This window comes from Synchiropus splendidus, chromosome 2 (assembly GCF_027744825.2).
Source record: "Synchiropus splendidus isolate RoL2022-P1 chromosome 2, RoL_Sspl_1.0, whole genome shotgun sequence".
NCBI lineage: Eukaryota > Metazoa > Chordata > Actinopteri > Syngnathiformes > Callionymidae > Synchiropus > Synchiropus splendidus.
The window spans coordinates 32,707,486-32,723,463 of NC_071335.1; the positions used below are offsets into that span (position 1 = coordinate 32,707,486).

The 15,978-nt window shown below is 40.8% G+C and overlaps 1 protein-coding gene across 1 annotated transcript in view; it reads right to left on the reverse strand.

The window, feature by feature from the left end:
- LOC128753392 (zeta-sarcoglycan-like) overlaps positions 1-15,978 on the reverse strand; it is a 261,646-nt gene that overhangs the window by 10,997 nt on the left and 234,671 nt on the right. The window contains exon 8 of the mRNA XM_053855066.1: positions 6,256-6,379. Within this exon, the coding sequence (XP_053711041.1) occupies positions 6,256-6,379 (124 nt within the window). The remainder of the gene's footprint in view (positions 1-6,255; positions 6,380-15,978) is intronic.

Here is a 15,978-nt window from a genome sequence, read left to right on the forward strand (position 1 = left end):
AAAAAAAAACAGTTTTTAGTCCGTCACACACATATTGATTTCCATAAAGAGGTGCTGAGTTACAGTATCTCAGACACACACGGATGACGCTTTGATTTCAGAGCCACACACCGGCGGTCTTTGCCTTGAAGAGATACAAAAGTGCTATTCAGCTCTGGTGAATAAAAAAAGTACTTATGCAGCGCTGAATACGCTGCTTTTTGTCTGCTTCAGTATTTTCAATTTGATCGCGGTCACATCAAATTAGTGCCACGCTGCATGAATAGTTAAACTTAATATTGGTTGACAATTTCTTCACACACACACAAAAAAAAATAATCCAACCCTTGAAAATATAACACACAATTAAATAAAAATAAATACTCAAATCCAAGTTATTTTCCTTTAACTTTTCAGCAATCTGTGCAACATTTAAAAACTTGCCTCAAGACTATTCTGTACTTAAGGAAACCAAAACTTTACCAAAGCAGTGCGCTTTTAGATTTTGGTTGGACATCTGGCCATGTTCAAAGCTGTACCTTATGAATGCTGATATCCTCCGTGCTGCTACTGCAGTAAATATAAATATTACAGATTGTATTTTTCATGCCATTGTGAAAATTTTCACCTGCCCTCTAAGCAAGTTTGTATTGCTACATTATCAAAGACCTATTTTTTCACCCCAATTTTAATACCAACATTATTGCCATTGTTTTATCTGTATAATGTGGCATCTATTTTAGCATGTGAAATACCATTGAACGCAGTGAGTTCAATCAGACAGTAGGTGGCAGTAGTGTGGCTCACACAGTTTTCTAAGATGTGGTTGCCTGTGTTGCCCCAATGACAAACCCTTAAAGAAGATTGTAAATCCAGATGAAACTGCTGAACACCAACAAACCGACCCTGAAAGCTTAATTGTCGTTTCTTATTTTTTAAACTAAATTTCTTCAAATAAAACAATAAAATATGAGCTGTTTCAGTTCATTCATTAAACTAGTTGGTCAGAAACACAGCAATGAATAATAGCAAGCAACTTTTTCCTCAGTTAATGGAAAGGTGGCGACAGTGATGGGTTGTTTTACTTGGGTTGTAAATAATGCCAGAGTGGGCCACACTGCAGCCAGACAACAATGTTGTGGGCTGGATTCCAACCTGGGGCAACTCCTGGTTCTACTTCATGTGTGCTCTGCCCTCTGATGGGCTACTAACACATTCGTAGAACTCAGGTTACATCATGTACCCTGTGCCCACTAACAGGCTGCGCTACTGGTACTGCCTGCAAAGCCATTGAGGGCTTCACACAATTCGTAGAACCAGGGTTACACCATGTACCCTTGGGCTTCTTTCAGTGAGGAGTTTGCCGGTCAAATGATCAGTAGGCGAGTTCATCAAAACTGTAATTTGACAGTTCAATTCAATGAGATTCTTATTTTTTTGAATTGAATTACCCACTTTTTGAACCAATATTTTTGGCTGGATTTGTTTATGCATCTATCCAGGTATCTGTATTTTTACTTTATTAAACTATTACTGGTGTTGTTGTTGATAGTTTAAAAAAGCAATAAACAAAACAAACAAAGGATACCAAGAAAAAAATTTAAAATTAATGTAAGTGTGTGCATGACTGGTTGTTAGTCTCCCATCTAAGGTGCCCTTCCATACTGGGGTGTGCCCCGCCTCTTGGTCCGAGCAGCTGGGATTTGCTTCTGCCTCCTTGCAAGCCTATTAGAGTCGGAGCTGAAAATGAATCAATGAATAACAGCAAAGTTTCATTAACTTTAATAATGAACCGTAACATATCTAATCTATCCACTGTGAGCCTTTTGGCGTCGAGTGAAAGACGGAGTTATATATGATGAACAAGCAGAGTGTGACACAATTAAGATTCTGACTGGATCAATGCTGTTTGAACAATTCGAAAAAGATGTTTGAGCCTGCTTTTGAGCCCCTCTCTACTGCTGTAGTGTTTGAGAAGGTTATTCAAACATTTCAGTTTGAGCATACCTGCTTCAAGGCTATCATCAGCAAAGAGAGTTATTCACTTTCATCAAGTCCAATGTCTTAGCCAGACATGCGGGCTGTTTTGTTTTCTGTCTTTATTCTGGGTGTCAAAGACCTTTTCACAGCCGAGGATGCGGCTCGGTCTGGAAAGCACTGATGCAGATGTCATGCTCTCATGGTGTTAAATCATCATGACCTGGTCGTGGACTGACTATCAAAATGATAAATGCAATGGTATGAATTTAGGAACATCAGACAGTAACAGCCTCTAAAATGCAAACGTCATTTTTTAAATGCCTGTCACCAATACTGGACACTATTTAGTAATGGTGACCAGTTTGAAATAAGATGCTTGTGTTGATATGAAACATTTCAGCATTTTAGCACCAACACAAGGAGCTGTGTTTGGAGGAGGGAGGACATCCAGGCAGCATTTCACAAACTCAAGGTTTACTAAAAAAGACTTTAAAAGGTGATCGCAGTATGTACTGTGTGAGTTGGGTAACAACAGCTTTTCACCAGGATTTCAATTTGAACTTTTTGTCAGTTCATGTAATGATAAAAGGGTGCAGGGTGAATCAGGCGCGAACCACCACGCAGAAGATTTTTGATCTTTCTCAAAACTTTATTGACTTTCTCAAGGGCAGCAACACAACGTGTTTCTTTATTAGCATTGAACAGCATGAATATGCAGCGATATGGATGGCAGGAGGAAGACAGAGGCTGATAATGGATTAACACTGAACAGAAGAGGACAAAAAAGACACGTGAAAAAAGGATGTATGGAGCCCCACTGATGTATAACCCTGGCAACGGAGAGTTAATTAGACAGGCTGCATAACTCGGAGATAAAAAACTGACACAGACAAAACAAATGGGTCGAGGTTGTAGTGCAAAAAACGGAGGGAGATGGAAAGATGCACCTGAGAAATGTAAAGGATTTCACTGTAAGTACGCTGGTTTTTCAACCTCAAGGCTATGTGTGAAAATATGCAGTCGACACAAGATGGGTTTGTAAAGAGCTGTGCAACTTTATATTTAACTAATAGCATGGAAGGTTAACTTTCCTCTTTGTGAAGGCTGAGACCTGCCCTTTGCTTTTATTGATTTTATGGTGAAAATTGACTGCATGCAGAGTCTTTTTTCATTGAAATATTATTGACTATACATTTAAATCAACAGCTTTTACAGCCATCTTCCTTTGCCTCTTTGTTTTCATTGATACACAGCAGGCTTGTGCCGTATTGTGTTTGTCCTGCACACCTCCTTGGTCAGCGGATTTTTAACAACTGCCAAAGTAGGATGGGAAGGATCCTAAAGCCGAAGGGAGACAATTTGCTGACAAAAATCATTACTTTACTGAACATATTCTGTCTTGTAACCAGAAGAAGTGAAAGTTAGTTTGACAAGAATAGATATTTATATCCATTCTTTCACTCATTATCACTGACACCGTGACTTCTGATCGTCCAAACTTAGATAGACTTATTATTTCGAGATATGCGCTGCCTCTCGGACATTTTTATTTTTGTTTTCTTTTGGCTTCGAGTTGAGAGCTAATATTCCAGTTATGTGCCATTTTCACCTCTGGGCGAACACTACTGTGAAACACCTTGAAGCATCATGGTTGTGCTGAAAATATGGAAATAAATAAATGCATAAATAAATAAAGCCAATGCACTTCAATGGAAAATTTAATGACATCACTGGACTTATATTTTCCAGCTTTTTTTACTGCAGGTTTTTCAAAGGCGAAAGCTACAATTGAGTTACGCACCACCAAGAAACACATGCAAATGTAAACATAAATAACAAGAGGAAAGTAGCCTCTAATACCTGCATTACAGAGCCTCTGACTCTATTTTATACATATATTTTATAAAAAAAAAAACAATTTTCACAGTTGAAATCAATGATGCTGGTAGAGGAATTATTATTATTATTATTACTATTATTATTACTATTATTATTATTATTAATAATAATAATATGTATTTATTTGGTTTTTTTTTTAAGCAATAGAAAGCATAATACACGGCTGATTCATGAAAAAGTTATATACATTTCATTATGTGGTGAATTTGAAATATGAATTTATGTGGTTATTACATGTCTTATATTACTATGCCAGAGTACATAAAACACGTTTGATCACACAAAATTATTTCTAGTTTTGCTTATATTTGGCCTGTAAACAAAAACAAAAGTAGTAATAATGATGAATAAAAATACAGACTCTTCACTGAATAGTTGAACTTTTAAAGACACACTGTCTTGTGTGTGTGAAACTGCCAGCTTGATATCAGCCACAAGACTTTAAAAGGAAGGCATATCCTGAAAGTCAATAGGGTCAAACAACCGAGGAGTGACACAAAGCTGGGAGCATCATGTTGGGTTCAGGACACCTCTACATACTGGAACAGATCACATCAGTTATTTCATGATGGGGCGCTTCATTTACCGGTCAATTACGGGATGATTCTCTATTCCATGGGACGGGTGGCAGCCCTCACTCGGCAGCTGCTACGTGACATAGCAGTTTTTTTGAAGATTTCCTTCCCGAGGTTTCAAAAAAGCTTTATTTTTCACAAGCTCTAACAAAGTTTTGGCATGGTAAGATACCTCCACAGAACTAACATCACCTATGTCAAAGGCAGTGTTGGGACTAACGTGTTATTAAGTAACACGTTATAGGAACGACGTTATATTTTGTAATAACGAGTGCCATGACGCGTTCCTTATTCTCATTATTTTTCCATTTTCGCTGTAAAAGACCAGAGAAATATTGGAGTAGCGTGCAAGCTACGTGGAGGCTCGAAAACACTAAGCACGAAGCAGACGCTGCTGAGGTTCGCTGGTCTGACGCCACAGTAGAGAAGCCACTGCAGCCAAACAGCAGGAGCTTGACTTGGGAGCACCTGTTCCTCAGCCTTTACCTCAGCAGCAGTTGAACATACTGGTAGCAGCGAGGTGTGTTGTGGAAGACATGCAGCCTATCGCAGCTGTGGAGTTAGATAGATGTGTTGCTGTTGAGATGATCATCAGCATCATCGGTTTGGCACTAGTGTTTGTTTCTGCTACTACTGAGTGTTCTGTAAAAAGAGTTTTTGCCCTGCTAAAAGTATAGTTTGTAATCTAAATGATTGCAATAAATATGCCCATCAAAAGTTTCAATATAGTCATTTGTTCACACTGCCATTGCACCCTAAGGTCACTAAGTGGAGACTTTGTAATGGGATTGCACTTGAAGTGGGTTATCAATCATCGATTGCCTTTATTACCTGACTATCGAGTTTAGCGGGCCACACAAATAATAGTAATGGGTCAGATTCTGTCCCAATGTCGCTGGTTCCCGACCCAGCCTTGTGACCGTGCCTGTTGTAAGATGACGTATGTTTGAGCTCCACCATAATGTACAGTTTTAAAAAAGCTACTTTCGCTAGTAACTAGTTACTTTGAAAGTAATGAGTAACTTGAGTAACAAAGTTACTTTTGAACAAGGTAACTAGTAACTGTAACGAAGTTACTACTTTAAAGTAACTTGTCCAACACTGGTCAAAGGGTTAGCACTGTGTAAGTACTGACCAATAAGACGATGCTCCAGGTCTCACACAGTAAGGAATGTGAAGGTTCGGTATCAGTTTTACCTGCTAACTAATATTGATCCGCACCAGGATTTTATATATCCCGAAAGTGTATTTGTGAGAGTGTGACATCCATGGAAGATTTATTTTTCTTGTTACTATGGAAATGTGTTTTGGAAGCTGCTTGAGCACAGAGAAGTGACAGGAACAGTGGGCGCAGCGAGGGGGGGGGCATTTTCCCGTTAATTACGGGAGTAATGACACACCACGCTCTAGTGGACACACAGCCGCCGCGCACACCAAGGAATGGAGGCACCACAACAGTGAGCAGAGTTACGCTCGACAGTGAGCAGGCAGGCAGGCGCTGACATCCTCACATCACAGCACCAACTGACAGGGAACCTCATCAAACTAGTGCTAATGCAGTCACCACTCCCAAACAGAAGAGCAGAGGAGGGATGTGAAGAGGAGGGGAGGAAAGGAGGACAAGGTCGCCTGGATTGATGGCTCTCATTAGTCTAATAAGATACTTTAATGAAGCAGCCCCGACACCGCTGAGTGCCACCGGCAGACGCGGACGCCGCGTTTGTGTTTGAGCGCGGCCCCTGAATATCACTCTAACACGATCAGTCAAAAGCCGAGCGGGACACTTTCCAAAACATCAAAGGAAGTGGAACAAAACACTCACCTCTCCTTCAGAGGACTGTAAGAGGAGGTCTTTCCGACAGGACGCCACAAATTCTCCCACTCCGGCATTGATCTCCACTCCTCTGGGAGCTTCTAGTGACAGTGTTCGAGTGGGGGACTCCAGCCTGACAAAAGCGAGGAACATGTTCACTAGTGAGATCAATACCTGCGACAGATGTAGGTGATGTAGGAGAACAACTCTTTTCAAAGGTACATCCGCACCCACTGGCCATGTTCATCCAAGGACTGGCTCAGTTCCATATGTTCTTTTTGGTCACAGATGAAGTTTGGCCGCACAATAAAAAATAGAAGAAAAGAAAAGACACTTTATATTGTAAACCTTGCTGAAAAAAAAATGGAAATGGTGGCAGAATAGAAAATCTCCCGCCTCCCCCCCGCCAACGTTCTGCCTAACAAGTTTGATTAAGTTTCTCCCACATCCCCAAAACACTTCCCTCATCTCACTTCAGAGCACCTCCACCTGTTTCCCTCTGCAGTTCCCCCTCTTTCATTCAATGCACATCATCTGCTCCTTCGTCTCTCCTCCGTCTTTCACTCACTTTCCTCCGACTCAGTTTGAAAAACAAGGGAACACAATGTAACATAAGATATAGGCTTATCTGTGTGGCGATGACGTCATCGCCCAGAAGCCTCTTTTGTTAACATCCGTAACAATGAAGGTTTGCGAAGGACATGCTGGTTCAACAGAGCGTTCATCGCTTCAGTAGAATGGAACAGAAGATACGACACTAGTGCTTCCACAGCGAGATAAGATGCGCTGCCATGCTAGGACAGAAAGGCGCAGACTTGGATCTGTACACAAAGCCATCATAGTAAAATGCTTCTGAACTGTTCACAGCAAGTTTTCAAGTACTCCTGGTGTTGAATTTTTAATGGAGACGATGGAGCAGCATTTGGAGGCTGAAACTCTTCTGCTGCCACCTGAATTAGCATGCTGAAAATAAACCTCTTGAATCACATCAAATCCACTTCCTTCTCTCTTGGACAGTGCCTCAACAAACAAAACAGCAGGAAACCTCGTCGTTGTGACCCAGTGGTAACAAATACAAACACTGTGTTATTTAAATAACGTAGAATGCTGCTGTTGACGGTGATCTCAAGGAACAAAGACGCCGTTTTGTTAGCAAATCCCACAAAACCTGTAGTGACCGCACAAAATCTCTGTCCTCTTTCGTTCCTTTCTTGTGTTCAGTTTTCCATTCCACTTGCTCTCAAGTTCTCATTTACGCTGAATGCCTTCTACGCTAATTTCGTCTGCTTTATTACCCCAAAACAAATTGGCAAAGAAGCAACTTCAGGTCATTTTACACACATTTTCATTTCAATATTTTCACCACAAAGTCCACAAAGCAAAGTGCAGAACAATAGTTTGATTCCTTTGACAATGCTGACAGCACTTCTGTAAACGCTTAATATTGTTCTTAATATTTAATATAGTCTGAAGCTCTTTTCACACGGACTGTTGAGGGCTTTAGACTTGGAACCCTCTCCTTCACACACAAACCTACATGAACTTTAAATGTATCCATTCATGAAATTTCAACATTATATTGTTGTTAAAGTAAAGCAATGAGTCTGTATGACAGTGACTTCAGAGTAATTCACAACGCTTGCGAGGCAGAATCTCAGCGTCACCAGGAAGTTTCATCACTTTATCAGAGGTGGGATTCTCAGAGATTCATTTTGATTTATAGATTATTACACATTACGCAAACCAATCGCTGACAAAGTCACAGGGAACCTTTGACAGTGACCAACTACAGGTGCAACCCATTACACAATGGCATGTCATAACAGCCACATGATGAAGGAGACTAGATGAGACGATGTGGAAGGATAAAAGAGATACAAAAAGTCTGCTTCAAGGCCCAAAGCAAATAGGAGCAAAGAGTTTGCTTTTCGCCTGAGCACTTGTGCCCTGATGTTTCAGCGCATGTTTGATCATACACTGTTATCTACCTACCTACCTAACTATCATGCCATTTTGTGATCATGTCGGGTGCGTTCTCGCGCTGAAGGATGATTTGACTGGAAGTCTGAAAGTTCTCGTGTGTTGCTTCTCAGATGGAAATGAGGATTTATTCATGCGCACGTTCTCCTGGTTTACATGCAGCGGAGTGAAAATCTAACACTGAGTAGTTCACCTCCGTGGCTAGGGGTGGCGCTATGAGCTCTTCACTCACTTCACCTTCAGAGGTAGAGCAATGGTAGCAAGAGGCTGTTTCAGACTTGTATTGAACTCTGTAAACATCGATCGTGCTGACTAGTTCAACTTCAGAGGCACAAGAGTTCAACGCCACCATCGCCATGGAGGTGTCAACATCATCAAACAGTGTCCCTTCAGCAGGTTTTTCGATTAAACCCTGTAAGTTTCTGGATAAAATTTAATATTTCTGAGATTGTGTTTTCACAAGAATGATAGATATGGAGTGTCTGAAGTACAGTCACACTTTTCATCTCCGGCCCGAGCCTTCACTAACTTAGCAACCATGCTAACGGTTGCTAACATGGAGTAAATGTCGGCCCCTTGAACCAACAAAGAATAAAAATGACCTTCAGTAAGTGTAGGAAGTAGAAGACCAATCTACACATCATAAGAAGCATAAGAGTCTGAAGCTGAAACTGAGGACAAAATCTAGTGCAATACAAAACTAGACCTTGACCACTTTAACAGTCAACTATGATAAGTTTATTCCCACAAACGTGTATCCTGTAGTTCATTTTCTGAGCACAAAATAACGTAGTAAGTAGTGGTGGGACTTTATTCAATTTAATAAAATTGAAATTCTTTTACAAATATTTTCAAGACATTAAAAGAGGTTTAGTTTAAATAAGGTGATATAAAAACTTGAATATAGATTGAATATAGATCCCACCCATAGTAATAAGTTCACGTTTGCGAGAGGCAAAGAGACACACCCTTTTGAATAAGAGGTTTCTTGTTTCATGGTTTGCAGTCGGGGTGAGATGAGTGAGACACCAGCAAAACTGAACACACAGGGGCGCACGGTGGGTTAGTGGCTGCCACGTCAGTGCAACAATGTTGAAGGGTGGCTTCCATCTTGTGGCAACCTCTGGGTGACGTTTCTAGTTCCCCCCACAGCTGATGGAGTACTCTAAATAGTCTGTAGATGTGAGTGAATGTGTGAATTGTTGTTCTACGCTGTGTGCCCCGTGATAGTCTGGCAACCTGTTCAGGGTGTCCCTGGCCTCAAGCCTAAAGCACCTGGGCTCCTGTGACCCTCTTAAGGGAATAAGCAGTTGGAGATGAATGGAGAAAAAAGGCAAAGTGAAGTCATGACTCTTGCTGCCCACAGGATCCTGACAGAGTTTCTCCTCAATTCCTGGCGGGATAGCTGGAGTCCCACCACTGGCACAGGTAGAAATGGTAGAAAAATAACAGCCTCAAAGGGCGCAAAAGATTTAGTAATGGAGAGTCCAAATGCAATTACATTTCAGAATCCAACACTAAACCTGTGAAAAGATAAATAATGCACGAACAGTTAATAGTTAAAGACAGACACAAAGCATGAATAACATCCAAAATGAGCGTTTTGGCTCCGAAAATTCGAGGACATATTTGTGGCCTTCAGCATATGATATGAAGAGCCGCGCTGCCGCTAGTTAACCACCAGAGATATAAACCCAGACAACCATTTAGAGCCGCTAATTTATGGTAAACTATGAAACCTTTCAACAGTGCTGCGAAGCAGCCTCGCGGAGGGTGAAAGGGTCTGAGAGCGAGTCAGTAAACAACGGTTCTGAGACCATCGGCGGTTGCTTTGACGACCAAAGCAATTATGACAGCGGCGGTGCCAAGAGAAAACAGCATGGATTAGCACGCAAACACCGATGATCGATCGCTGGAGAGGGACGCGCCATCCAAGTACGTAATGTAAATCAATCATTAAACCTCTTGTCAAACACTTGAATCAACAACACAATTAAAACCCTATTCACCACTCTGTGCTTCAGTGCAAAATAAAAGTGCTTTTAAAACGTACTGGGCTCTTATAAAGATTTCTGGAGGAACAATGGGATCGATATTTTGCAGGCAGCAAAGTCTTAAAAACCCCAAATAAATTCCATGATCAATGAGCCTTAGGTAGGTTGTCAATTTCACTGATCAATGGCCACAAATATGCATTTTCAACTTGGCTAGCCTTTTGATAATATATGTTTTATTGGCACTCATCAATGACAGAGTTAAAAACTGTAGATAAAGTCAACATTTTTTCTGTAATATTTTAATAGGGTTAGGCTCTGATACAATGTTGGGAAATGAATGAATTGCTTCTGACTTCAAATAAAAGCTGATAAAATGGAAAGGTAAAAGCTGCACAGTGTTGGTGCTGCAGTTCCACAGCAAGAACGTTTGATTCCAAATCTGTTCCCAGCACATCCTCACCCCCATGTTGTAATATATCGACGTTGGGTGAGTGGCGCGGGGCGGCGTGAGGCACAGGGGGACGTTCAGTAACAAGCCATACAGTATGCGTTAACATGCTGAAGGCTGGGTGACAAAAGTTCACTTTTCTAATGTCAATATATTAAACCAGTGATTCTCAACCATAGGGCCGGGGCCCATGATTGGGCCGCAAGCACCCCCTAAAGGGCCCACTAGAAGTTTTTTGTTTCTCACCTCTGGGCTGTGAGATCCGCGAGACACTCAATTTTAATAAATTTGCCATATATGGTGGCAATAATGTGTTCCTGAAATTACCTGACAGCTGCAAATTTGTGATAGTTACCAACTATGGAGAAGTTCTTGAGTAATGACTGTAATGAAAAATGAAGTGATGCTGCCCTAACAACAACAAAAGCTGTTGACCTGTTGGAGCAGTTTTTAAATACTTTAATGTACACTTCAGTCGTCTTCTTCAGAGATTCTTTATGGAAAAAATATATTTTAGACATTTTATTAAAATATTTAAATTCTGAATTCTATTCATGACATATCTTTTTTTTCATATTTTCTCAACAGTCAAGTGTATTTTTTTTTCTTTAGTAAATTTGATGAACATGACTTGCACCTGGTTCTGCTGCCGGTTGGAGATTTCAATGACAACTATCTTTGCGCTGATCGCATGGCTTCATGTCATTGCACAAGGTTTCTGTTTGTTTACATGTATGGTTGTAGCACAAATACAATAAGTAATTCTGAAATCAGAAATCACAGTCATGAATCAGTTCTATTCCTTGAATGGCAAAGTCTCAACCTCAACCTCAACCCCTCATCCTCCCTGGTCACACCCATCCTCTTCATCTCTCCTCTCCACCTCTCCAAAACATTTGGCCTTCTGAACTTTGTGAGTCCAAAGTTCACCACGTGACCGTCCCATCTCCCTCAACTTCTTCTCTTGTCTACTAACACTGCTTCTGTTTTTTTGTTGTTGTTTTTGATTCAGTTAACACAACAAACTCCCTCTTCACTTTGACACCTTGGTTTTTTTTCCAACCAATACAACGTAGAAAATATGACTTGTTTGCTAAACCTTTAACTTGTGTCATGTCAAATGTTTTCCATCTATAGAAGTGATTTACCACCATAAATATTCATGTTTCTGTGAGCTCACGCTGATCACATGTTCAAACAGAAGTCATCCGCAGAAGAGACCATCCATCTGCATCTGATGCGGGGAACAGCGCATCATGACTTTTCCCCACTCAGCTTTAGTAACACTTTAGTAACTTTAATTTAATAGGTTTTGTCGTGCAGCCGGCGTGATTTTTTTAACCCACTTGTTATTCCAGTTTCAATCAATGAATATGTTGCTTATTTCCATTTGGGTTAGAAGCCTTAGAGGACCGAGTTGGTGCCGCACCAGTGAACAGAGCATCTGGGATCAGTTTGCAAAGCAATTACTGCTTTCAGCTGACAGGCGTCAAAGCACTTACTTCAGAATTTAATACTTCAACACATCTTTTTCCATTACTTAAACAGTAAAAATTAATCTAAGTTCTGCTGAGCTGCAGTTGTAAGGATCTTTTATTTATCATTGTAATACTTTAAAACTTTTAAACGGCGCTCAATGGGTGGCTCCAACATGCTGTTCTCTGATGCAACTATTATTTGGTGACTTTGCCTTGAGACTTCGGTCTAACTTCTTCCAAAATCAAAATGTATCAGAGGCCACAAAACCCAGTTTTAAAAATTGTGTTTCAGCAGGCTGGTTCAAATTTGAGGCGCCCCCATGGAGAAAGCTCAGTCACCTTTAGATTTAAAGTCTCGACTTCGGAAGATTAAACGACGACCCGCGGATTTAAGGGTCTCGACTGGCTCACATGGGTTGAGCATTTCTAAAATGCATTCCAAGAGCCGGTCCAAAAAGTTATCTATGGTCTTATAGTCTGCTTTTCTCTGCTGCTTTCAATATTCACTTGAGGTATTTAGCTGCTGTTTCCTTGAACATCCTCAGGAACAACGTCACTTCTTCCTCTTAACTTCTCATGATGACTACTCTGAAAACAACCCCCCGGTGTTGTACTTGAAAGTTGCATCTGATGCTCTCTGAAGTTTGAAGTATGTCTGGCAAGCCACAGTGCTTCTCACATACGAGTGCCTCTTTAATTGGTAAAAATCTGAAACAATGGTGGGAGTCTAGTGTGGCCTTGGTTGGAATCCAGCCACCTGTCGGTCTTTTCTTGCTCGAATAAACTTTGAAAAGATAGCAAAACCTGTTTAAGTGATTTTATTTTTGGTCACATGCTTGAAAAGCCATTGAAGACCAATAGCAGCCAGAAGCATTCTATTTCCAATCAGGCAACACTGACCTTGGCAACTTGAAATGGAATATGATCATGGATGGCTCCCGGTTTGTTTTATTCTGCTGCTCCACTTCCCGTATCTGCCCTTGTGTTTGTTTTCTTTTTGACAGGCCGGAGGCAGTCGCTAATCACTGTCCCCGAACGCAGCGCCAGAAGATCTGGTCTCCAGGCCTGGCAGCATCAGGGCCGTTGCCAGCACTTTCATTTGTGAGTCCAGCCAACACCCGTTTCCCGTGTGTTTGTTTGGCTTCCTGAGTTTTGTTTGGACATCGGATTGGGGTTTGAGATTTCACCTTCTGTATTATTGCAGGCTGTTTTCTAAATTAAAAGAACTTGAACTCCTGAGTACAACTTCCATCACTGCATCAAGCAGGTCACATAGTTTGCCTTGTGCTAAGCTTGGGTTTCATGGGCACAGTGTGAATGAATGTATACCGATCTGTCTAAAATCTCATGATGAAACATGACACTATCCGATTCAGATTCAGATGTTCGGTTTGATGGAACTGCTGGTCATCCACAGTACTGTCAAATTGAACATAAATTGACGGCTGCGTGTATCTTTGTACTTACCTTGCTTTTGGATTTGAACTCTGAACTTGAACTCAAACAATTGTGTACCACTTTCAGAGGCGCAAAACTGCTCGTGTGCATTTGCTTCACTTAATGTAATATAGAAATGAGGGTGTTGACCTGTGATGTAGTCGTTTCTGGAAGGAAAAACTATCATATAATTATAATATTAACATAAAAAAAAATAATATTGGTAGCCAGTGTTGACACTGTTAGCTTGAAAAAGTAATCTGACTACTCATGACTGATAACTCCCTCAAAAAGTTACTTAGTTACTTTTCCCATTACTTGAATTTAAAAGTAACTAAGTTACAACTTGTTATATTTAGCAGCTAAGGACAGCTCTCATTGACTAAACAACATTTCAATACCAAATTTGAGATTGTTTTTGAAAACAAGATAACTTCAGAACAAACCTGAACCCATCAGGGTCCAGTGTTTAGATTTTCACCCCCTATATCCAAGCTTCAAAATTGTTTGCCTGGCCATGTTTGGGGTCATTTTTTTCAACACAATCTCAGCCGAGTCAATATTTTATTTTCTAACCCATTGGACTGAACCCATTGGCAAAAGTTTAGTAAATCTCAGTGTGTCTGTCTGCCGTCGGCCAACGGGAGGCAGTAGCTGCACTTAACTGCTGGCTGCTGTGACTGCTGTGTGTTTTTATGACTTTAGAAAGAAAGCAGAACATCACATCAGTACCGTTTCTTCCTGCATTGAAGAAAAAGAGATCTAAAAAAAGTCAGAAAATCTATCATAAGTGCTGTTTAGGCTCTTTTTTTCCGCTCTCTTCAACCAGCCATTTCTCAGCGTTGGTGGACCCTGCAGGGTTAATACTGTCACCTGTAGCAGACACTAACTCAAAGTAGTGGCTGTATTTTCAGCTAGAAACGTGCATCTCTCTCCTCACTCCTCTGTTACGTAGTCGGTCGCTTGAAACGTGAACTGCCCGCATGCTGAAAACGTGACTGACGTATCCTGCGTGAGGCAGTTGAAGTAACAGTAAAATAGTAAAATACTGTAGCAAAGCAAAGTGACTTAGGTACGTAACTGATTATTCGCATTTGAAATTGTAGCACGTAAGATTACTCATTGCTGAAAGAAGTGGTTATACAAGAGGCTGCAAATGTCACACATATATTTTAGGATTCAACAAAACTTCACCTGGAAATTGCGTGTTCAGTAACTCGGTCCCGCCATGCAAGCTTCAATATAGAGCTCGCTTTTAAGGGACAGGGATCTTAGTAAATCAGCCTCTACGTCGCAAAGCTGCAATAATCTGAAAAGTAGTTGTGGCAATAAATAGATGGACTGTAAATGTCGCCTCGCAAAGTCATATAGCGCTTCAGGGGTGGCGTGGAAAAAGCCTCCTGCATTGGTACTGAGGGAGTGAAAATGGGATGTGATTTGTTGTTTCTTTTTTTAGGTAGACTTCAAACAAACAGTTTGAGGAAAACTTTTTTTTGACAAATGTTCGTGTCCAGACTTTTTCCTCTTCCGATCCATTAAGAAGACGCTATATGATTAACGTTTCAGAGCTAAAGTATCTTATTCGCTTTGTCACAATAAGATCTTAAAAATAAATAAAGTGATTAAGTGAAGGAACTCTACAGAAAAGAAAGTGAATACCGGAGTGAGCCAGTGTGTTTAAATCACCTCATGAATGTTGCATTTGGTCAGAAGAAAAGCGAACGGAAACAGGGAATTTTAGATGCCCAAAACCCCTCTCATTTAAAAGAGTGCGGCAGGAGAAGTCTGAGCACATTAGTGGTTTTAGTAGTTAGGACGATTTCCAAGTGAGTTAAAACTGGCATAAAGTTTTCAGTTCGTCTGAGGTGATCACTAAAGGCAGGAGAGACTCGGTTGAAGATGCTATTACAAAGTGTGTGTTCACCTTAATTCATCTCTCCCCCTTGTTTATGTTTCAAAGTAGACACTTGATAAATCCCAAGTCGCTGAAAAAGGAACACCCAAATGATGTGTCTGTCCTCCTCTTGGTGAAATGTAGCTGCGGAAATGGCTGTTGGCTGTCTTCACTGGAAGGAAAAAAAATGTCAAGCAATTTCATGCCCTCGTGCCTCTATATGGCCGACCAGTTGATAATTTAATTTAAACTGAAAGGCTAACTGGACTCCCCCGCAACTGCCTGAGCTGCTGCTTTGGCAAGGAAAAAAGGCAAATGAGCAAACAGGCTCAATATTGAGGACAAGACGGAAACAGACCTGTGGCCACTGGATTGCTGTTTGGACCGAAATATCCGTATATGAACAAGAATTATTTGGGATTTTAAATATTTGTGAGGTGCAAACTCCCGTGACTACAAAGCAACTTCTTTGGAATGACTGTCATGAATAAATGATGC